Source organism: Mchenga conophoros, linkage group LG1 (genome assembly GCF_057382185.1).
Source record: "Mchenga conophoros isolate Kocher_MC1m ecotype Shallow Benthic linkage group LG1, M_conophoros_male_GT1.1, whole genome shotgun sequence".
NCBI classification, from domain to species: domain Eukaryota; kingdom Metazoa; phylum Chordata; class Actinopteri; order Cichliformes; family Cichlidae; genus Mchenga; species Mchenga conophoros.
In genome coordinates, this window is record NC_140526.1 from 42,111,942 (window position 1) to 42,136,605 (window position 24,664).

At 39.2% G+C, this 24,664-nt stretch overlaps 1 protein-coding gene across 3 annotated transcripts in view; it reads right to left on the bottom strand.

Moving 5' to 3' along the window:
• The window catches only part of ano1a (anoctamin 1, calcium activated chloride channel a), a 72,572-nt gene that overhangs the window by 31,632 nt on the left and 16,276 nt on the right, over positions 1 to 24,664 (bottom strand). For 2 of the 3 annotated variants that reach the window (XM_085278875.1, XM_085278857.1), the window contains exons 4-14: positions 16,909 to 17,007; positions 16,207 to 16,358; positions 8,682 to 8,736; positions 8,370 to 8,421; positions 7,603 to 7,658; positions 6,963 to 7,004; positions 4,745 to 4,809; positions 4,366 to 4,500; positions 3,623 to 3,783; positions 2,904 to 2,989; positions 2,260 to 2,271 (exon numbers count right to left, since the gene is read on the bottom strand). In XM_085278875.1, coding sequence (XP_085135001.1) covers positions 2,260 to 2,271; positions 2,904 to 2,989; positions 3,623 to 3,783; positions 4,366 to 4,500; positions 4,745 to 4,809; positions 6,963 to 7,004; positions 7,603 to 7,658; positions 8,370 to 8,421; positions 8,682 to 8,736; positions 16,207 to 16,358; positions 16,909 to 17,007 — 915 coding nt within the window. The remainder of the gene's footprint in view (positions 1 to 2,259; positions 2,272 to 2,903; positions 2,990 to 3,622; positions 3,784 to 4,365; positions 4,501 to 4,744; positions 4,810 to 6,962; positions 7,005 to 7,602; positions 7,659 to 8,369; positions 8,422 to 8,681; positions 8,737 to 16,206; positions 16,359 to 16,908; positions 17,008 to 24,664) is intronic. The other variant, XM_085278866.1, reaches the window with a different exon arrangement.

Sequence of the window (24,664 nt, forward strand, 5' to 3'; positions counted from 1 at the left end):
GTATTCTTAAACATTAGATTGGTTCCCAATTTTTATTCTTTCCTTCCAAATTTTAACTCTTAACCATTTAATTTACAAATGAAATTAAATGGTTGTGTAATAGTGACGTGTGTAGCTGATGGTGAAATGTTCCTTTAATGGTGAGAAATACATGTTTATATCTTAAGGAATGTGATATGCAGCCAGAATTGAATGGATGTGTACCCAGCGGAGGAGGAGCTGTGTGTAAAGAGAAACTGCATCACTAGAAAACAAAGCTGACAGTTAGACAGTGGCCTAAAGGTACATGTGTCAGACTAATGTACAGACACACAGGCTCAGTGAAACACACATGAGCAAGCTTCCAAATAGGAAAAATGACAATGTTGTCCAGTACAGCTGAGTAAGCAGAAGAACTGGTCTGTGCTGAACACGGCTATTTTTCATGTGGACCGATCAAGTAGAAATAGCTTGAACTTTTTCAAGTAACCATTTTTTATACCATCTCATCTAGATGTTTAACAAGACATTAATTCAGAACCTGCTTTACATTATCACAGTGTCGATTTCAACACTGACGTATGAACTACAGAAAGTAGACGACATGAAGAATGTATTTGCTTCCATATTTCCACTGAGATTTTTTATTTGATCCATTTTGGAGAAAATACATGTATTTGACATAAGATTATTCTACCAGCCTACATGTCCACTGAGGTACCACCGGAGCTAAAAGTGATCTAAAAGCATTTTGAAGTTCATAATTCTGTATTATGTGGACCTACCTAAGCCTGTGCTTAGACCTGGATCAGTAGGACCAACATATTTGCCACTTACACAGATGATGCCATTTGCATTGCAACGTTCCTGAACCTTGCACGACCTATCCTACAAGTCAATCCTCCTCAGCATGTTTCACAAGGTCGTGCTGAACCCCCACCATTTACTCTGCATCTGCCTTACTGTACGTGGACATTTCTGCCCTAATAATTCTGTTTCAGTAACTAACTCAGTTTTTTATGCAAGCCATCACAACCTTCAGCTGTATTTATCACCGATTCTAGTTTTTCTACTAGGTTTTGTTTTTTCTTTGTTTTGTTGACTTAATGAGGTCCCAAAGATGTATTTTATTCACAACATCTTCATCACTGAGTCCTGCCAAAGGATGGGATACCACATCCCGCTGACAAAGAGAGGCCATCCTAACTACTCATGCCTAGCAACTCAAATATGGGGGTGGGATGGCTATCGTTTGTAATAACAACCACACATAATTACCTTTGCTCTCTTTCTTCTTTTTCTAGCTTTACTGCTCGTTTTAATCACCATGTTCGAGACATTTAATCTTGAAAAGTCAGTCAAAAGCCAACTACACTGGACCTTGTGCTGGGCTACAGCATCTCATGAATAACACTGAATTACTTTACCTTAATTCATCTGCTTACAAGCTTTTTATGTTTCATAGCTTGGCTCCATTTCCTTCTCAGAGACTTCTACCTGCATTTGCTCTCTCTGAACTCAAAGGTCAGCTAGCAGCTTCTCTAGAACATTCTTAGTTGCTCCTTCATCTAAGGCGTGTCTCAGTCAATGAATTGTTAAACCATTTTAAATACACATCAAACATGGCGCCAAAATATCCTGCCTGTATTGAATCCTCATTGCATTTGAGATTTTTATTTCAAGAAGATTAAAAGTCAAGAATTGGTAGCACTTGCTATTACAGCTCAGTAATAAAGGGGTAATAGTAGGTAACAAGAGTAATAATATGGTAATTTCTAATCGTTACTATGCAATTACTAAAGTAATAACCACTTAATATGCAGGTAATATAATGGTAGCAACAGTAGTTACAGTTGAGTATTATTACCATGAAATTACCGTAATAGGATAATAAGAGCGCCAAAACTGGGGGTAATAATATGGAAATACAGCTCCGTAATAACACTGTAATAGCAGGGTGACAAGGAAGAAACCAGAATGTCATAATGTGGTCATTTCTAAGTTATTCCCACCAAAAATAAAAAAATGGATAAAAAAGATAAAAGTCAGACAACTTCAGAGCTGTGAGTCCTAGAAATGCCAAGACTGCTGTATTGATCAACTAATTAACTAGACCACATCTTCAGAACAAACCTCAAAAGATAGTCAAGCCAGATGTGCAACACAACTGAACCACAGAGACAAAGTCAGGTAAAAAGACCACATGGAGACTGTTAGACACCTTAAAAGAGAAGAAAAGTCAGAACAGATCTGTAACAGTTAGTGAAAAAGAAGTCAAACCTTGTGTTCCCCCTGTGAAGTAAACCAAACACATAAGAACATAAAAGCGATATCAGTTTACGTGTCAAGTTAAAAACATTTCATGTTTTTTAAGAGTAATATAATGACGATATGATATTGTATTGAATTGTACTGTGTACATTATGATTTAAAAGACATTCACTCCTAAAGGTTTGTGTGGGAACCTTATCTTATCTCAACCATTATGTTACTTATTACTGTAGGAATGTGTTTTTAAGATAGCTGCATTCCTGTATCCTTTATATCCATATTTGTCTCTGTTTGAAGAAGAGTGTTGTTAAACCTTAACATCTGCTTTCATGTTTGACCAAAGCACTTTGTAAAACGAGCAAAGATCAACTGGAACATATGGCACTGCAACAACAAACTTCAAGTTTCTATTTCATTTGTGTTTCTAGCATCTTGCATCACACGTTTATACTACAAACTGTGCAGGTTTTGTAGTTATTGTGGTCCTAAAAATATAATTAGCACATTAACATTAAAAAGATGGACAGTAATATTTGCACAGAAAAAGAACTTGTGCAAAAAGTGCAAACTTATTATTCATTATCACTATTTACTAATTAACACTAGGTAACAATTATGCTCTGTGCATTAAAACACATGTGGGGTTATCTCACCTCCTCCTCCTCTCCAAACCCTGTGAGGTCCCAGACATAGTTGAGTCTCATCTGCCGCCTCTTCCAGTGCTCCATAAAGAGAACAGCTACATAATAAGACACACAAACTCAACGCATGCTCGGACACCAGCTGCAACATGTTTCTTGCTATTTTCCGTATATATAAATGGCAACCATAGAGAGTGTGAACATTTTATACTTTTATTGTACCTGTTCATATAAGGTTATGCAAGTTTTGTTACATAATGTACATAATCAACAGCAAGCAGTGCCTTTATTTAAAAAGTACGGATTTATAAAACGATTTGGAAATCATGTACATTTTACAATCCTCCAAATGCTTTTTGTTAATTCATATAAGGGGTTCATAATAAGATGTGCTGATGTTACATTGCTCACAGTTGATGACTCCACTTGTATGATTGCACCTTTCATATTTCTTAATATAAAATATGAAATATAAAGTCTGGCAGTATTTGGCACTAAAAATACACTGAAACAAAGGTGCTGGTTCCATAGATCAAAGCTTTAAAATAATACAGTCTTCTGTTCCGAGCTCCTTAGACTACGATGACCTGGATGACTGAGAACCTTTACAGACAATGCAGTCTTGAATTTGGTACAGTTTTAGCGATGCTTTGCTGCACGAGCTTTATTTGTTGGTGGTCTGCATATTTTCTGGTTGTTGCCTATATATTTGGACAGCAATTTGTACTCACCCCATAGAGCCATGAAGACAGAGAAGAACACAGTGGCTGCATTGTCAAACAGATGGCTGGCTCGGGCTGTGCCACATGCTGTAACCAGCTTCCAGTAGCTGCAGGCTTGGTCGCATAGTGGACACATGGTAATATTGTTTCTGGGATCACAAATTTCCATGCTAACAAAAAAGAATAGATTTCAGATATGAATCAGTCTAAGCCAAAAGCCGGAGACACCTTCCCGTCTGTTACTGAGACCAACTTGCTATACTTCCTATGCACTTTTCATCCCACTCTCACTTCTTCCTTACTAATCCTCTCCACCTCCTGATTTACCAACAGTCCTCTAGTACTTCGCTCATCTTCTCAACACATTTCCGTCATTTCTTAGCACATTTCCATTTTTGTCAAACCTAAAATCTGTTGCACACCCTTTCTGGCTTGGTACAAGTCCCTTTCTCGTTTCTTAGCTTCTAGCTCCACATACAACTCACTCTAAGCCTTTTCCATTGCCACCTCTCTCTTTACTGTAGACCTACGCTTTCTTGTACTCCTGGCTACGTTCTTCTTGTTATTAAGACATGAAAATGAGAAATTTGTTCACTCCATTTGTGATGCAAATGTCAACAGGTCACAAATAAAATAAAATAAAATCACAAAAATGTTACCTACCTGCGGTGAGTTTTAGACAAAATTGGAATCATAGCAAGCTGACACTTGCAATAAAGGCAATAAAAAATAAATAAATATGTCCAGCGTACCTAGGTATGTTATCATCGACAGTAGCACAGCCATAGAGAAATACAATTACTCCAATGATGGCAGCAGGGATCAGCATCTGTGTGTAGACTCCCAACCAGGCAAAATACAGTCCAATCTTTTCCCCAAAATATTTCCTGGGTGAGAGGAGATACAGAGGTCACATCACTGTCAAATCCATCACTGCAAAATTAACTGTGATTCCTTAATAGTTGAGCTTAATTCCATGTAAATAGGTCATGTATGCCACTATTAAAGTCATAATTACAAGACCTATCTGATTAAAATTAATTTCCTCAATTTAAAGTCAGAGGACAAATAAATTGTGGTTTTGCAAACTGCATTTCCTGTCAGCAATTTCATGCCAGATATGGATCTCACCTGATAAGTCCAATGGGCTGGTACTTGTAGAAGACACTGTAGCTTGCCCACTGTTCGTACAGGAGCTGTGAACAGAAGCACGACTCAATAAATATATCACATGCTACAAATATATATATATTATTTATATCCATCCATCCATCCATCCATCCATCCATTCGCTTCCGCTTCTCCTTTTCAGGGTCGCGGGGGGCGCTGGAGCCTATCCCAGCTGTCATAGGGCGAGAGGCGGGGTCCACCCTGGACAGGTCGCCAGTCTGTCGCAGGGCCAACACACAGGGACAGACAACCATTCACTCGCACATTCACACCTAGTGACAATTTGGATTTTCCAATTAACCTATCCCCACAAGCTGCATGTCTTTGGACGGTGGGAGGAAGCCGGAGTACCCGGAGGGAACCCACGCAAACACGGGGAGAACATGCAAACTCCACACAGAAAGACCCCGGCCTGATGGTGGAATTGAACTCAGGACCTTCTTGCTGTGAGGCAACAGTGCTAACCACCGTGCCACCGTGCTGCCTATTATTTATATATATTTTTTTTCTTTTTTTTCTTTTTTTAAAGAATTAGAGGCTATTTTTTTGCAGATTTATCAATTTTTATCTATGAAGCGCCTTGAGGCCACTTTTGTTGTGATTTGGCGCTATATAAATAAAACTGCAATAACATTTATTGTGCCAAAAGAAATGTTTCCAGATTTTAATTTCATAATCATCCATCCATTCATTATTGGGGGTTCGGGGATCAGCAGTCTATTACATGGCTGACACAGAAACAGACAACCATTCACATATATAGTCATGCCCACACCCAACTGCTATATGATGCAGTTATAAAGCAGTTGACTGCATTAGCTCTGCACATTCTCATTTCCTAATTCTAGCAGGGGGACAGCACATGACAGTTAGCCCAAAAGGTTGATTCTGTTCATCTGGACGTTTTCAGGGGGAGAAACGTTTCGTCACTCATCCAAATGACTTCTTCAGCCTCAGCTGACTGCAGGTTTCCCCAACCTTATAAACAGTACATTTGCACAACGACTGAAACCAGCCCACTACATGAACAATGGCTGTGAGATCAGTTTTTGATCACTAATATAACCAGAGGGAAGCTACACCAAGTCTGAAAGGTTTACCAAAGTTACATAAACAGGGTGCACCTTTAAGACCAATAGTCTGTATGATCCACTCGGTCACCTGTAACATCTCCAAGTTTCTGGCTTCAGTCCTCAACCCGCTGGTGGGCAGCTCTGAGCACCACATCCACAACATTTCAGATTTTGAGAGATGTCATTATGGAGGCAGATGAAACCATGGTGTTGTATGATGTTACGTCTCTCTTACTTGTGTTCGAGTCACTGAAGCAGTCGACGTAGTGCGTAAGAGATTACAGGATGACCCCGATCTCAGCACCGATCAAGTGTGTTTGAACTGCGTCTTCATTCCACCTATTTCACATACAAGGGTCGGTGCTACAGACAGAAACGCAGGTGTGCCGTGGGCTCCCAGTTTCACCCATCGTGGCCAACTTGTACATAGAAGAAGTAGAAAAGAGGGCCATGTTATCCTATCCAGGAACACGACCAAGTCACTGATTCAGGTATGTGGGTGACACCTACAGGCCAGTGAACACTCTTTCAATGAGAATGTACACATCCTGTACAGCGAGGAACGCTGGTTTAAGGGTGAGTCAAGGAGGCCATTTACGTGAAAAGAGAGAGACCATCTCTGAATCGAGCAGGGGGTCTAATTGTCCATCTGTCACCATCTCACAATGCTGTGATTGGAGCCATTCCCCAACTCTCTGTGAATGGGACTCATGGCCATCAGAGGAAGAGGAAACCTGCAGTCAGCTGAGACTGAAGAAGTCACCTGGACGAGTGACGACACGTTTCTCCCACTGAAAACGTCCAGATGAACAGAATCAACCTTTTGTGATTTCCTTACCTGGAAGATTGAGCGTGCATCCAGATACATGATAGTTAATTCAGTATCTGTAATGCTAAATGGACTCGTTATTAGTTATTACGTAGTGCTTTTCTACTTCACTTGAGCTTCCACGATAGCTTCCAAACTCCATTGTCAGTTAAAAACAGGGTGTAAGGTCACAGTTTTGTCATCAGTCAGTTTAGGTTGAATATAAGTGAGATTTTTTTTAATAGACTATGTTTTGGTGTAATACTGTTACAAAGAAGTATTTGTATTCTCTACTTACCTTCCTGTCATTAGGTTCTGCACTCACCCCTTCAATGTCTCCCTGTAACACACAGGTTTCATATTCAGTATTATACACATTTCCACTGTATAACAGCCTCCCTAGTTGACTTTAGGTTAACATTTAGAAAAGGAATATTGGTAAAAATAACAACAATAATACATTTTATTTACATTTTACAAGCAACTAAACAACAAAATCACAGCAGATATAAGATAAAACAGTAGAAAGACACCATGGAAATAAAAGTCAATACACCATGAACTAAAAACACACACACAGCACTTTACACAACTTGTACATTCACGAGTCACACAGCAGACTGGGATCAAACCACCAACCTTTGGTTATTAGGTGACCTGCTCTACCACCTGAGCTACAGCCGCCCCAATTACAGCATCACAATTAAAAAATATTACTGTCTTAAACTGAGCTACATAAAAATACATAAAATCACAGAGAGAGCTGAGAGTAAATGTAAACAATGTTTTGGTTTTTTTGTTTCTTTTTAAATAATAGTGTACAAGCAGCTTAGTAATTGTAGATTTTAGGAAACCCACTGAACTATAATCATTATCGTGGTGTATAAACATCAGCCTTCTCAGTCAAACATGGGGGAGCCCAAAAGTGTGATACTCACATCATGGAGAGGATAAGCAGATGTGTACACACCATTGGCTAGCAGACTGGTGAGCCCTGCATGAAGGCACATTTAACAGAATTATAATTCAGAAACACACACACACACACACACACACACACACACACACCATGTTGTATAATTAAATGCAGAAAAGAGTGCATGAGCAACCATTAGTTCGTTATCTGAAGCCCTTGAGTTGCTTTTGAGCATAATGTCACAGTCGGCTCTGATCATCAACATATTCAGTAAATCGCTCATAAATAAAAGCTAGTGCAAAGCTGCTGTCCTACAGAGTTTCTGTATTTTGTACAGTTGTGCAGATCACTGCCACTTTTGCTGATAATAACAGTGCTGGTGGTCACAATTTTATTATCATTTGTTGTGCAAATCTGACCTTCGTCTGAGTTATGTGACTGTCAGCTACATTTTATATTCTTAATTTAATTTAATATTTTTCTTCAGGTGCTGTTAAAACCTAGAAGTGGACTTTAAAAATTGTTTCACTGTGTTAGGCTGTTTTTTCGTGTTAGAATAAAGGAGTTTTTTCAGTACAATTCTGTTTCTCACACAGTCAAAAATCCTCTGTGGGATTATTGACGTTCATTATCTAATATTTCAGCTATTGTACTGATATGGTTAAAATGGACATGATGGGGAATTCTACATGTGTCAAGACCGCTCTCGGCCTGTGGACCTAATCAAAGAGAGACTAGGATTAATTGCACATTGATTCATTCCTAGTATCAGAAAGGCAGATTTCTTACCCAAGGGATATTTGGGTTTGATGCATTTTGTCCTCTTCAGTACCTCATAGACCTGACCGTTAAACAACAAAAAAGAAAACTGTAGCAATAATGCAGTTTGTCTCTTTGAGGATGAGGAGCTGAACATTTAACAGAAAACAAAGCAGGGAACTCCGATTCATGAAGTGTTTTGGTTAAATTCCAGCCACTCTCTTGTTGTACAGAATTAGAACCTTATAATCATAAGCCAAACAATTATTTCTTTATTTTGACATGTATCAATATATACAGGATTAACTCTTCAACCATCCATCTACTAAAACAAATACTTACTATGGAGCTCCGAGTCTTGCTGTCAAAGAACTTGTTCTTGTCAGAGAGATCAAATCTGATAAGAAAGAAAAAAGAAAACAACACAGATGAGTTACAGATGCAAAGAAACACTTGTGGCATGTTTGTGAAATGTGCTCTTTTTCACTATGTAGTCTATATAATAGATGCAGGAAAAGAAAAACATACAGAAAGTCTGAACTGAGTGAATCCGTTATAATTCCAATATCAGACAGGAATTCCACAAAGCTATTCCCCATGTTACCTCGATAACCCTCAACTTAAATAAAGCTTTTGGCTTTTTTTTCATTTATTAATTATTATTTATTAATCATTTCATTATGAACTGTTTCTTTTCAGATCAGGCACTCCCACCCATCTCATGTTCTTCTTTCCAGTTCTGTGATGTTTATTAGCCTCTCGGTGATATTCTGTTGGTCATTTTGAATCATTCCAGTCAATCAGCAATTGTGTTTTTCATAGTAGTTGTTTGGCCTTGTTTATAAGTTCCATCAGCTCTGTCAGCCAGCATTAATATGTTACAGCTGCAGTTTTATTGGTTGAATGGTGTTCTTGTTTCATACCAAGAAACGTAACATTTCTTTGGAAATTACATCATTTAGTTCAAGACAACTGTGGAGATATGTAGGAATCAAAAGCATTTCTAATGAAGCCAGAAATGCTTTGTAAGATACATTTTGTAATCTAGAACTAGGAAAGTTGCTTAGGTTAGAGTGATTTCAGAGCCGAACATTAAGTAACAGAGAAAATGTGGAGGGATATCTCTTGCAAGCTGTTAGTCAGAGCTCCAAATATAGCTGCTCACTGCCCACTCTCTCCTCCATACATCCCAGCAGGATGACTGTAAGACATTAGTGTTCTCTTATTACTGCCTTTAAAAGCAAATTCACTTATAGAGAGAACATAAAGCCTGTGCAGCCTATATTTAGTCAAGTTATTCTAAATCTTTTATTCTGGGATTTCTCTTTCATTGTGCTGATAAAATAAATGTTTGCTGTAGACTAGCTTTATTTGATCACTATGCGAACCTGATCATGATGAAAGCTTCAGCTTTCCTGTTATAAAGTTGTAAAGTTGCCAGTTCCAACTTCAGTTCAGTTTAGAAAAACAATATGAAATATCAAAGTCTATCCTGTGAATGTATTTTTCTCTGATTCCAGATTTGCAGTAATCTTCTCTCTGGTTTTTAATTCTAAAACTGATAGTAATGTTCTTGTTTCCCTCGGAGAACACTCTCTGTCAGCTAACATTGCTCATTTATTCAACTATTTAATGTTTTTGAATGGATACATCGAGCTTCCTTTCTTTATTATCCACATTTTAAAGGTGTTTAAAATTAACACACAACTGACATCAAACACAATTAGCATATTTTTAAATTAGTTTTTGGTCACTTGATAAATCTAAAACCTATATTTTCATTTTGTATCGCCTCTGTTTCAATGTACAGCAGGCACTGAAAATTGTTATTTAAGACTTGTTCAGAAACAGCCTTATAGCTTCTTATCTTACTGCTATTTGCTACGGAGTATAAAGTGGGTTTCTAGGCTCTTTCTAGAAAGCCACGAAGATACTTGAATGTATTCACTTGGGGCAGAAATTCATTCCCAACCTGGAGGTGGCACTGCAACCTTTTCCAACTGAGAACCATGGCCTCAGACTCAGAAGTTCCAATCCACATCTTAGTAGCTCTACTTTTGGCTGCAGAAACCCCAGAGTAACCTAAATGCTTCATAAAGCCAACAGAATCACACCAACTGGAAAAAGCTAGGATTAGATGCAGAGAAAATTGAATCCAACATCCTCAACCTCTTAGCTGTGCCTAGAAATTTGATCCATAAATTATGACTAAAACTGGTGACAGAGACTGGAGTCCAGTACACTCAGCGAAGTCTTACTCTTTGCCAGCAGTACAAAACCAAGTTTCCACAATGGTTGCACAGGGTCCAAATAGCCAAAACCATTAAGCCCAGAACCCCATATTACCAAAGCTCCCTGTAGTGTACATCTCAAAGGATGCATTTGAATACATTCTTGAAGTGCAAAACTCAGATGAAGACTGGCTGGACAACCTTCCATGTATCCTTGAATAGCCTTGAGTGTCCCACTACTGGGATAAAAGCTACATTTTAACTTCTGAATTCAAGATTTGACTAACGGGGAGACGTTCTTCTCTAGTATCCTCAAATAGAGCTCCTCAGGGAATCTGAGAATTGTTAAAGCACACTATTTGTTCCCCCTTTTTAATAGGTGGACCACCACAGCAATTCAGACAATAACTAGGATAACCCCCAACATTTAAAGCATGTTTTTAACCATCCCAGGGATCTCAGCTGACCCTGTGTTTCCAGACTACCTTCTCTACAGCAGACATGTCAGTACTGTTTAGGAAAACTCAAATTGCTGCTACTGCCTGAATGCATCCTAAGTTGAAGTCAATAGCAATCCAGTAAACAGTGGGTAGGGAAAATTTTCCCTTTCCAAAATTTTCTGATGGTCTGCCCGAATGACTTTGAACCAAACAAAAGCCTTTCAGAAATCACCAAGGTTTTGTTTCAGTTGGTACCTAACAGGTGTATCCAGGATCCCAAAAGCCAACAAAGCTCAACAGGACTGCTTTCACCTGACAGCATTTTTCATCTCTGGTGTCCACCATGTAGATCATGTACTGGTGCTACAACAAGTAGCAGCTACCAAATAATGAAAGGTCTGTGCTGCCTCCTCAGCAAAAAGGCTGTGAAATGAGGTTGAGGTTTCTCAACCATAAGCTCAGGCTCCTTCCACACCAGAGAGGTGGCACTCCATATGCCTAAAGGAGCTGTATATTAGATCAGCAAGACCTTCAACTGTACACTAATCCACAAAATACAGGATCTGTAGGTCTTTACCTATATAAGCTGAGCCCAGCCAGGCCCTATGGGTTAAGGCCTACATGCTTTCAAATGAATTGGCTCTAGGGTGGTGCCCTGGGTAAGGTTTGAATCCCTGTTGAATATATCGTCACTGAATTTTTGGAAACTCAAACCAGTAAGCAAGCTTACTTGCAAATTTCACATAGGGTCAACTACTTTGTTGTCTTCATTTTAATTTTGTTTTAAATAATAGATTGAAGATGGCGCCGGATGTCATGGCACGCCGTCTCTCGGTTCTGCAACGTTTATGTTTTATGTTCTTAGTGGTGTCCCTGCTAGTTTTAAAAACTCACTCCCTGTTGGTATATGAGCGACAGACGCTGCTTTACATCCGTGACTCACTACTGAAGCTCTCCAGCGTTAGCGAGCGATGTGGAGGACTCGCTCTGGCGTCGGTACCGGGGGAACTACATCGCCGTGATCCCCCCTGGAATCCTTTGAAACGGCAGTGCGAATGCGCGGCACACGCTCTGGGAAGCGTGTTCGGGTCAGAACTCGGATGCGGCGGGTCCTTACCATCGGTGACCCTGGCTGTTTAGGACTTTATTTTGGCCTCAAACAGCGCTGCCTTCTTCCTATTTACCCGACGTCATCGGAGCACGCTCACCCGAGGCTGCTTCATTGGTCGCCATGCCGACGGGATACGAGGAGCGGTGGAGCAAATATGAACAACCTACAAATACTGCCTGCTGCCACGGATGGACAGAGAGTTAAATTAGCTCTCTTAAACGCAAGATCCGTATCAAATAGAACTCATGTTCTTCGGGACTTCTTTGGTACTCATAAGCTGGATGCCATGCTCCTAACTGAGACATGGCTGCGCGTTGGTAAGTGGCACCCTTGCTGGAACTCTGCCCCACCGATGCCAGCTTCTTCAGCTCCCCCAGGTTGTGTGGGAGGGGAGGCGGGGTAGCCTCTATCATCAAAGACTGTATCTGTTTGCATTTAAAACAAAGTCCTGGTGTTTTTACCTCATTTGAGTCCCAACTTCTGACTTTAGGCTGTCCTGTGGTTCTAATTATAGTCATCTATCGTCCACCTAAATATAATGACTTGTTTACTTCGTAATTTTCAGACTTCTTGACATGTTTTATCACTCACTATGAAAGGATTCTTATAGTGGGGGACTTTAATATTCATCTGTGTTGTGAGGATAAACCCCTGGTCAAAGATTTCTTGAATGTACTTGATTCCTTAAACTTCACACAATTTGTGTCTGGGCCAACACGCAAGGGCCACACTCTAGACCTTGTCTTGGGCTTGACCGAGTTAATCATACAGACAATCGGTCTTAAAGGTGCGTCCTGTTTATGTATCTTTGGTAAACCATACAGACTTGGTGTAGACCCCCCTGGGTACAGCCTGTGGTATGAGGTCCGGTCAACAACATTGTCTTGTTCTAACTGCTTCAGACGGTCTATCACCCTCTTCCTATAACCACTACCTGGGTCTCGTTTCAGGGGCTCATAAGTATTTTCATGATTGAGCAGTGACAGTTGTCTGCCGGAAGGATGATGATGTTGTTGTCATCACTAAGTGATGTGAGTGCCTTCCTCTCCTCCATAGTGACGTTGGACGCTGGGGGCTTTGCATTGCTGAGACAGGCTAAAACTTTCGTCCGTAGTTGCTCTGCTTCCACTTCTGCAATATTGTTTTTTCAAATTGTTGTTTCTGTGGCTGTGATCAGGTCCACTAGCAGGATTTGTCTCGGCATGACAGCAAAATTCAACCCTTTAGCAAGGATGTTTTTCTCTGTTTGGGTGATCTGTCTGTCAGACAAATTCTTCACCCACTTGTCCACATCGGTGTTGCATCCTTCTCTCTTCTGGCTGTTGAGGACACTCTCCGTATTTTGCCGTGGTTTCCGACATACAACAAGTAAGTCAAAATTCCTTTGTTGCCTGGTCTGAGACTTCGTGTGCTGTGCTAGACGAGCCTTCTCAGTGTAGTCAAACACCTTTTTAAGAGTATTCTCATCTAGAAGCATTGTCAGTCTCTGTCGCATCCGCTCTTCTTGAGATTTTAGCATGTCGATGGTAAAATTTGTTTGCCTCACCCGTTCATTAAGCAGCTGATGCTGTGCCTTCTGGAGGATTTTTGTTGCCCGGAAGCCTTTAACTGAAGAGCTCATTTGCAGACTTTTAGGAGTAATCCTGTTTTGTCGGCATCTGAGGCTGAATCTCAGGTGGTTCCTGTTATCCGCCATCTTACGTTTGCTCATACTGACGTCCAAGCTCTAGGCAGTCCTGGATGAGTGACGAAACGTTTCTCCCACTGAAAATGCTACGTCCAGATGAACAGAATAAACCTTTGGAGATTTACTTACCTGGATATCATCAGTTGGTATGTAATTAAAGATGCAAGCAATTTCTGTTTAACTTTATGGAAGTAGGCTCCAGCATATTTGATTCTCTTTTTAGATATTTTTATGCACAGCCCTTTGAATGTCAAGGTATATGTCAAACACACATTCATTTTTCAAGTTAATAAATGTAATTAATAATTAATTGGACAGTTCCTTTTACGACAATTAAATTAAGTGATGATTTGTTAACCTTGTTTTTGGGCAAATACATCATGTATGGGATAATTGTGTGTTTGTCCCACAAAGATAAAGAAATGCTGCCAATGAAAGAAAAGCAGCTCTTAAAATACAGGGAGTGCAGAATTATTAAGCAAATAAGTATTTTGTCCACATCATCCTCTTCATGCATGTTGTCTTACTCCAAGCTGTATAGGCTCGAAAGCCTACTACCAATTAAGCATATTAGGTGATGTGCATCTCTGTAATGAGAAGGGGTGTGGTCTAATGACATCAACACCCTATATCAGGTGTGCATAATTATTAGGCAACGTCCTTTCCTTTGGCAAAATGGGTCAAAAGAAGGACTTGACAGGCTCAGAAAAGTCAAAAATAGTGAGATATCTTGCAGAGGGATGCAGCAGTCTCAAAATTGCAAAGCTTCTGAAGCGTGATCATCGAACAATCAAGCGTTTCATTCAAAATAGTCAACAGGGTCGCAAGAAGCGTGTGGAAAAACCAAGGCGCAAAATAACTGCCCATGAACTGAGAAAAGTCAAGCGTGCAGCTGCCAGGATGCCACTTGCCACCAGTTTGGCCATATTTCAGAGCTGCAACATCACTGGAGTGCCCAAAAGCACAAGGTGTGCAATACTCAGAGACATGGCCAAGGTAAGAAAGGCTGAAAGACGACCACCACTGAACAAGACACACAAGCTGAAACGTCAAGACTGGGCCAAGAAATATCTCAAGACTGGTTTTTCTAAGGTTTTATGGACTGATGAAATGAGAGTGAGTCTTGATGGGCCAGATGGATGGGCCCGTGGCTGGATTGGTAAAGGGCAGAGAGCTCCAGTCCCACTCAGACGCCAGCAAGGTGGAGGTGGAGTACTGGTTTGGGCTGGTATCATCAAAGATGAGCTTGTGGGGCCTTTTCGGGTTGAGGATGGAGTCAAGCTCAACTCCCAGTCCTACTGCCAGTTTCTGGAAGACACCTTCTTCAAGCAGTGGTACAGGAAGAAGTCTGCATCCTTCAAGAAAAACATGATTTTCATGCAGGACAATGCTCCATCACACGCGTCCAAGTACTCCATAGCGTGGCTGGCAAGAAAGGGTATAAAAGAAGAAAAACTAATGACATGGCCTCCTTGTTCACCTGATCTGAACCCCATTGAGAACCTGTGGTCCATCATCAAATGTGAGATTTACAAGGAGGGAAAACAGTACACCTCTCTGAACAGTGTCTGGGAGGCTGTGGTTGCTGCTGCACGCAATGTTGATGGTGAACAGATCAAAACACTGACAGAATCCATGGATGGCAGGCTTTTGAGTGTCCTTGCAAAGAAAGGTGGCTATATTGGTCGCTGATTTGTTTTTGTTTTGTTTTTGAATGTCAGAAATGTATATTTGTGAATGTGGAGATGTTATATTGGTGTCACTGGTAAAAATAAATAATTGAAATGGGTATATATTTGTTTTTTGTTAGGTTGCCTAATAATTCTGCACAGTAATAGTCACCTGCACACACAGATATCCCCCTAAAATAGCTAAAACTAAAAACAAACTGAAAACTACTTCCACAAACATTCAGCTTTGATATTAATGAGTTTTTTGGGTTCATTGAGAACATGGTTGTTGTTCAATAATAAAATTATTCCTCAAAGATACAACTTGCCTAATAATTCTGCACTCCCTGTAGTTTAAGACCAAAGCATAAAATGCAGTTAAAAGTAAAAAGTGACTTCTTCAGTCTCAGCTGACTGCAGGTTTCCCCAATCTTATAAACAGGACATTTACTGTACTGTTTATAAGAAGTATGTACTGAAGAAGTCACCTGGATGAGTGACGAAATGTTTCTCCCACTGAAAACGTCCAGATGAACAGAATCAACTTTTGGAGTTGAAATTGGAAATTAGTAACAAGCTACAAATTTGTGGTTGTCAACAAACTGGACAACTCAGAGACAACACACACGGGTTCTATAGTGTATGCCTAAGAACATGTGTAAAAGCCTAAGTTTGAGATATACTATTTTTCAATTGTCTTTATAATTATAACCAGATATTTTACTCACAGGTGCTGTTTTTCTCTGGAGAAGGGGTGAGAGAGGGGTTTCTGACACTGTGCTCGGCTGGTATCGACTTTAGGGTGGAGAGGAGCTGTAACTTTGTGAATGAACATCCTGATCTTCTCCACCACACTGCTGCCTTGTTTCACTTCATAAACCTGCAGAGGAGATCCAAATAATAAAAGAAAAGAAAAGAAAAGAAATAAAAAAAAACAAAAACAAACAATCCAAAAACTACCCAAAAGTAGCAATTTGATTGAATAATGATTTCATTCCAAGAGCTAAAATGTAATATATACTTTTTCATTTTGTGTTTACCAGCCATTCACTTCAAGAGCCTTGAAAGGTTGAGGTGTAGAGAGCTGTAGTTCTTTCTGTTGCTGTGTTCTTTCACATACATTTTGCTGTCAGTTTATTAAAAACAGGCTGATGGTCAATAAATTTAAAAATAATTTACTTGGGTACTACAGCGATCATAAACTGGACTACATTATTGGAGATACTTTCAAAACACTTTAAGAAAAGCACAAACTAATACAAATAGGGGACTGTATGATATGATATGATATTTTTGGACTGAGTCAGCTGATATTTTGTATTTTGTGCAAAGGATTGTGCTACAGGACAGCATCTGAACACTTCTGAAGTCAAAGCACAGCAGCAACACTGAGTTCATATTTTAGAAATGGGAAATAATTGGTGGAGTACCTTCTTTGTTGGCATTTTGAGTTTCATGAATTCAGCCTCTCGACACAAAACATTCCAAGGAGCATGGATCTTTAAGAAGCCAACTCCAGGGATAGTACTCTGAAATACAACAGAGGTTTGGATATTAAAAAAAAAAAAAAAAAAACCATCATTAAAAATTCTAACGGATTAATTCCAAAAAAAGAGCACATCCTAAATTGCAAAGTGCACAAACATAATATATACACATTCTACTGTTTTCTTAGCAGGAATCAAGTTAAAAACATGCTTATGTGTTTCTGCAGAGAGCCTTTTTCATCATTTAAAGTAAAACTTAATTCAGTTATATCCATAAGGGCAGAGTTAAAATCACTTTTATATATACCATTACTTATGCACAGTGAAGAATAACAAGTACAGATATAAGCAATTATAAAAGGATGCAAATACCCCTATGCAATTCTGAGCCAGTTTGACCTTTAGGCATCAAGATCTAAGCCTAGCATCTCAACAAAATTCACAAACCATTTACACAGACTGAGGTGAAGCATCCTGGAGTATTATTAATTAATTAATTATTTTATGTACTGAAACATTAGTAATTTATTACTTAGCAATTTAATTAAAAATAAAAACACTATTTATAAATCAATATTTCAAAATGAATTATTAGTCCATTAATAAATACTTGATATTCGACAGAACATCACTTCATATTCTATACTGTTCACTGGTTTCACCATACTTAAACTATTGTGCAGAGGTCTGGGGCAATAACTATAAAACCACATTACATTCACTTTTTACTCTTCAAAAAAAAGCAATTCGAATCATCCACATTGCAGGTTACAGGGAACATACAAACTCACTATTTTGCAGTCGATCTAGTAAAATTCCAGACAGCACAAATTCTATTCAAAGCAAAAAATAAAGAACTGCCAGGTAATATTCAGAGTATGTTTTTTTGAAAGAAGTTATAATTTAAGGGGTTTTTGTAACTTCAAAACAGGGAAGGTACGTACTACAAGAAAAAGGTTTTGTGTTTCTGTTCATGGAGTGAAACTGTGGAACAGTCTGAATATGGAATTAAAGCAACGTCCAAACATAAAACTGTTCAAAAAGAGTTATAAAAATATAATCTTCTCCAACTATCACATTAAAAATGGTGATTCCACTCCTCATTTGAAAATGCCTTTCCTTTTCCCTTTCCTGTTAGCTCACAGACTTGCTATTATATTAGCAAATCTGTGAATTAACTTTTTAACTAATAACTATTGGATTAGCTATCCGGTCTTTAAGTCTGACGCCATTAGCCGTGCCTGGGCCCAAACTCAGCTGCAGGTCCCCAAGTCACATGATCACTGCGGCATCACTGAGAGTTAAAAACAGTTTAAATTCTTTCATCTGTAACAAAATGATCAGCGTTGCTGCTTTACCAGGTGTAACAATTAAGTTTAACATCCAGGCATCCATGAAAACCGAATTTATGAAATTTAACGGAGTTAGAAGTCAGCAGGAAGTTAGCTCGCTAGTTTCCACGTAAACATGATATACCGTGTTCTGACAGAGAGATTTCTGAAACAAATTAAGACGTACAGCTCTACTATCACTTCCAACATAAATGCAGACAGAAAACTAAACGGCTGTGACATAGGTAGGGTTACTGAAGTTTGGCTAACATAGCTGTGTCGCTACGTGATTGCTAGCAACACAGCTATGTTAGCATAATATAAACAGTGAAGCTGGTGAATGAACAATAACTTTTTTCCTCTCAATAAAAGTTAACGTGAGGGTTCCCGAAGGTTCGGGCAGGATGCTGTAAATGGGCCAAACTTCAATCGGGAGAACAACTGAGATAATCCATCCACAGTACGAGGTTAGTTATTAATATAGTGCTGCATGGGCTGGGCTGTAGTTACGTCATAAGGTTTTAAAAACTGAGCTTTAAAATGATTAGCGGTAATAAAACCAGAGAGAGGCCGACAGTGATCACTGACTGTTTTTAGGAACTTGTTGAGATTAAATAGAACAAGATACAAAGCATTAAAACATGTAAAAAAAACATAAAAGGCTCATTAAACACAGAGTAGTTTGGGCCCGGAAGCAGAATTCATCACGTTATCACTTAAAGACTGGATCTCATTTCAGAAATCCCGGAGCAATGCAAATTAGCCACACAGTGTGATGTAAGGAGGTCTCTGATTGGTTAGACAGACAGGCTTGTTGCCTGCCTTTTTTACACTCCTGTTTGTGCACATAGTTTTGCACAGCGAAGCTAAGAAGTGTGTGTGCTTGTGCAAAGGTCTTTCAGCTTCGGCATTTAGACTCTGTCCAACACGGATATATGAAGAATGAAGCGTCTTTGCAGTGAAATGAGAACTGTGCGCTTGTTGAAGTCAAGGTGCTAACATGACTAATGTTAGTTAGCATCACAAATATTACGTATTCATATTTTAGTACAAGCCGTTTTTGTAAGCTAATGGGCTTTCCACGAATAAAGGCTTGAACCAACACTGAGCCCAGTTACATTAAAAGAGTTAAAAGAACTGAGACATGGTGATTAAAATAATCCGGTCATTAAGTGATGACATGACGAATCCTGCTTCCGGGCCTAAAGTCGTCTGCGTTTAATATGGCTTTTGTGTTGTTAACATGTTTAATGTTTTGTATTTTCTTCTATTTAATCTCAAAAAGCTCCTAAAACAGTCAGTGATCACTGTTGACCTCCCTCGGCTTTTATTACCGCTAATCATTTATTTAAGCTCAGTTTTTAAAACCTTAGGATGTAACTACAGCCCAGCCCATGCAGCAGTATATGAATGACTAACCTCGTATTGTGGATGGACAGTGTTGGGAAGGTTACTTTTAAAATGTATTCCATTACAGAATACAGAATACATGCCCCAAAATGTATTCTGTAACGTATTACGTTACGTTACTCAATGACAGTAACGTATTCTGAATACTTTGGATTACTTAATATATTATCATGCTTTTTACAACAACGTGAATGTACTATTGCTGTGTGATTTATTACTGTTACTGAAGGTCCGCGACTCCGAACTGTAGTAAAGGGACCTCTGACTAATATGGCGGGGTCCCTGTCGGCTCGTAGCCGAAAACTAGCTTTACTTTGTTGTGTGGGTCAACTTTTCTTGCGAAAGAGAGAGAGAGGCGTTGAAAGGCTGCTCCAACGGAACTTATTGTTTTCGGAGGAAAACACGAACACGGTGTACAGTCGAGTCTTAACAGCTTACTTACAGCTGGGCTCGTCAGGCTCTCTTCTTGGCTGCAGTGGTTATTATTATATTTACATGCTTCCAGCTCCCCTTTTTCTCCCTCCTCGCGCTCACAGACCCATAATGTGTATGGCAGCCCATTCTCCCTGCAACACGGACTACACTGCCCATGATGCTACATTCTTTAGAGCTATGCTTGTAGCATTCTGCCTGTTAGCTTAGCACAACAACAACGAAAAGGCACTCTCTCACCCAGGAAACACACAGTCGCAGAGAGAGAGAGAGAGAGCGTCGCCCTGTAACCATGGCAACCGTAACGCTGCCGCCTGGAACAACAGAACATAGCTGTCAAACAAAACCCAAACAGTCCTGACCCGCGACAAAATGAAACAGGAAAGTACCGCAGTGTAATCCATTTATTTCAACAAAGTAACTGTATTCTGAATACCACCTTTTTAAACGGTAACTGTAACGGAATACAGTTACTCATATTTTGTATTCTAAATACGTAACGGCGGTACATGTATTCCGTTACTCCCCAACACTGTGGATGGATTATCTCAGTTGTTCTCCTGGCTGAAAGTTTGGTCCTTTTACAGCATCCTGCCATGCGATTACATTTGTTCCTGACCACCGAGAACACTCACGTTAACTTTTATCGAGTGGAAAAAAAGTTAGCGTGTTTATATTATGCTAACATAGCTGTGTCGCTAGCGGTCACGTAGCACATCATTATATACCAGCTAGCCCAACTTCAGTAACCCTACAAACGTCACTGCTGTTTAGTATTCTGTCTTCATTTATGCTGGAAGTGATAGCTGAGCTGTACGTTTTAATTTGTTTCCAAAACCCCGCAGTCAGGACATGCTATATTGTATTTAGATAGAAGCTAGCGAGCTAACTTCCTGCTAACTTCTAACTCCGTTAAATGTCATAAATTCCGTTTTCATGGATGCCTGGATGTTAAACTCAATTGTTACACCTGGTAGAGCAGAACGCTGATCATTTTATTAAAGATGAAAGACTTCAGACAGTTTTTCAACTCTCAGTAATGCCATAGTGATCGTTTGATGTATGGACTTGCAGCGGAGTTTAGGCCCAGACACGGCTAGTGACGTCAGACTGAACGACCGGATAGCTGTCAGTTCTCTCGTGTCTGCTAAGACTGGAGATGGCACTATTTAAGTTAATTTATTTGAATACGTGAGTGCACACATTCATTCTGCAGATAAATGATGATCGAGGATAATGTGCAGTTTTATTTTTTACATGATGCCTGTCTTTATTAATGCAATTTGAAAATTAATACATAAAAGTTGGATGTTTTATGAATTTATCCAATCCCAGCCCCGAACACGGTATGCTGAATCTTAGCATTGAATGTCCAGTATATTTCAATCAGTAGAATTTGTACAGTACCTAAAGCTAGTCAAACGTGTGGTAAAGGTACAGAAGATAAGATACAAAGGCCCTGAATGCTGTATTATATACAGTAAATGATGTGGAAATTATTTTCGCAGAGGTCATAAAGTTATTAAATCACTGCTGATACTTTAGAAAATGTAAACATCAACCAATTATTTTTGTGTCTTTGTTTGTGTGTTGACTAGTGGTGTGCGGATCGATATTGAAATATCGATTCTTCAGATACCAGTTATTTATGTTCTAGAATTGATTCTCATATTAAAATATCGATATTTTAGTACTCTGGGGTAATTTTGTAGTTTTTCCCCATTAAAAGGAACGCAGTGGAAAGAAACTATATCATTTGGATCATCTAAATTGGAAGGAACTACTTCCTCTTCCGCCTTTCATAGTCATATGCAAAACACAGTTGTGTAAATGTGTCCAGCCCCTGGCGTGCGCACTCACAACAATGGCTGAGCGTAAACGGAGTCCTGTGTGGACGTATTTTACCTCCGCAAACAGCCCAGACGCGGTTTGCGATACATGTGTCAAGACAGTGAGGTGTTGTGGCAACACCACTGACCTCATCAAACACGTCAGAGTAAATCATATCACAGAATATGATGAGCTTATGTTGAGGAGGAGGACGGGGAAGGTGCTGCTGGGGCGAGACAGACGTCTCTCGCAGAGTCCTTTAGTGCTGCAGGCAGGCAACATGCTCAATTAGCGCACAACTTCAGATTTTTTTTTTTTATTTCTATATGATTATTCTGCATTATTAAGCAATGAGAACAAGTAGTCTGATGTCGTGTAATCACTATGAAGCTATATTATTACTACAATTAAATAATGCAATCTGTTCCCTACCATACTCATGGAGGATTTTACAGCTCCGAGTCAGCTTTGTAGCATCAAACACCCACCCATCTGGACTTAATGCAGGAGAGACTGTGTAACCCAGTAGAAAAAACATCTTTTTAATTTTATTTTCCTTTCATTTTCCTTCCTTCTTTCTTTCTTCCTTTTATTTTTATAAATGCATTTGCACTCTTTTACCTTGAAAAATATTTATTTTGAAATATTTTGCTGTTTTACAGTTTAGGACCTCATGCCTTTAAAAGGCCAAATCTGTAAATCTGTGCAAAAAAAAATCTGGATTCACTGTCATTTTCTGTCAGGTAAAGAAACTTTCCCCTCTTGAACGTTGTTCAGCTGCACAAGCAGGGTCTCTTGCAACACGCCATCACTGTTGGGATGGTGGGTTGCAGGAAGACAGTCATTTGGAATTTCTTAAATGATCCTGAGGGTTATGGAACGAAAAAGTCAAGTGGAAAATGTCACCTGACCTGAGCCGGAGGATCCAATTGGCTGTCCGCCAAGACACTGGACAATCCTCGACTCAGATTAAGGCAGTTACTGTAGCTGCAGCCCCATAACCATCAGATGGCATCTGAGACTGAAGGGCTTCAAAAACAAAGTCCTCGTCTTCTTGAACGCCACAGGAATGACAATTTGGAGTGTCTTCATCTGTAGGGATACTCGCGTTCTAAATATCTGGGGTTCCTACTAGACAATAAACTGGACTGTGAGCCAAACACCAACTAGGGCTGGGTATCATCACTGATTTCTACACAGCAAATCCAGCATGTCCAAATTAACACTGTCGGATTTGATTTCAACACTATTAAAGTGTCTATATGGGTCCACACCAGAGAGTGTTAATTTAACTCTTTTTGGAGAGTTGGTACGTTAACTCTGATTTAGTGTTAAACACCAAATCTGTCTGGAGTTGATAATTTAACACTTGGTGTTAAGAGTTTATATATTAACTCTCAAAGAGTATTTTAGTTTAACTACGTAAGAGTTATCTTCTAATTCATTCTAAAAAGCGGGAATTTTACTGTTCTGAACTTCTAGAAATTTCTTTTGGAAATAAACATTTACTAAAAAGATGCAATGGTTTTTGAAAAACATTTATTCTGAACTGTGCACCACAATTTCAAAACATTTTCTGAAAGATGTAACAGTGTACATGTTCTCACTTTCATTAGTATTTTGTTTATCAAAAGGTCTGACATGGTAAATGCAAATAACAGCATCTCATCACTTTTTTCTTCAATACAATATGCATGTCCTTCATTCATCCCTTTGTGGAACTTCAACGCACTTCTGCTCTCCCCCATATTCCATCTTCACAAGCATATCCTGTGCGGAGATTGAATAAAAATTAGTTGACACTAATTAATGGCACAAATAATCCAGTAAACAATTGCAGCACAGTAAAAAAAAAACAAAAAGGAATCCTCTTTGAGTCACTACTTGTGTAAAGTATTTTCCCAAAAGACAAGGACACAGGCAACAGGTAATACTGAACTAAATGTAAAACCTCAACCTTTTTCATTTTTACCTAAACCGTGTGCACAAAACTCTGGAGGGATCTATGCTAACGTAGAATCCAGTCAGGACGTCTGCTACTGCTGTTTGCTCGTGTTTTTTATGGGCGATCGTTTTCAGGCTTCAAGCAGCACCATTATACCAACATTTCACATTCTAGACATTGTTTTAGGTGTATTTGACCAAAAGTTTGACTGAAAATTCACATGCAAGCTTTTTTCAAGGCTGTGGTATTTGCCTGCAAACAATACCTTTCAGCTAGCTAAAACAGAATATTATGCTATCAGCGAGCAACATGGCTAATGCCTTTCACACAGCTTTGTCTCAACTCCAAAGAGCCACAGAAGTAAAAGCTCATAATAATAATTGAAACAATCTTTGAAAAAGTGACTTACCAAGCATGGCAAACAACTCAAATATGTAGAGCAAAATGTTCTGAAACGGCTTCACTTCAGCTTCGATTGGAGCCGTGCTGGGGGCGGAGTCTGTGAATTTACTCTAGTGTCATAGCCCCTCTAGGAGTTCAGAGTTAAGAGGTCAAGAGTTAATGTTTCCATTGTAACACCTCCAGATTTGACAGAGAAACACTCATTTTTAACACTTGATTTTAACTACTATCATTTTACACCTCAGAGTTACATTAAAAGAATGTGACTCTGCTTAGAGTAAAATTAACTCTACTTTTGCACGAAGACTATTAACACCAAAACATTTAACACTTTTGAATTTGCTGTGAT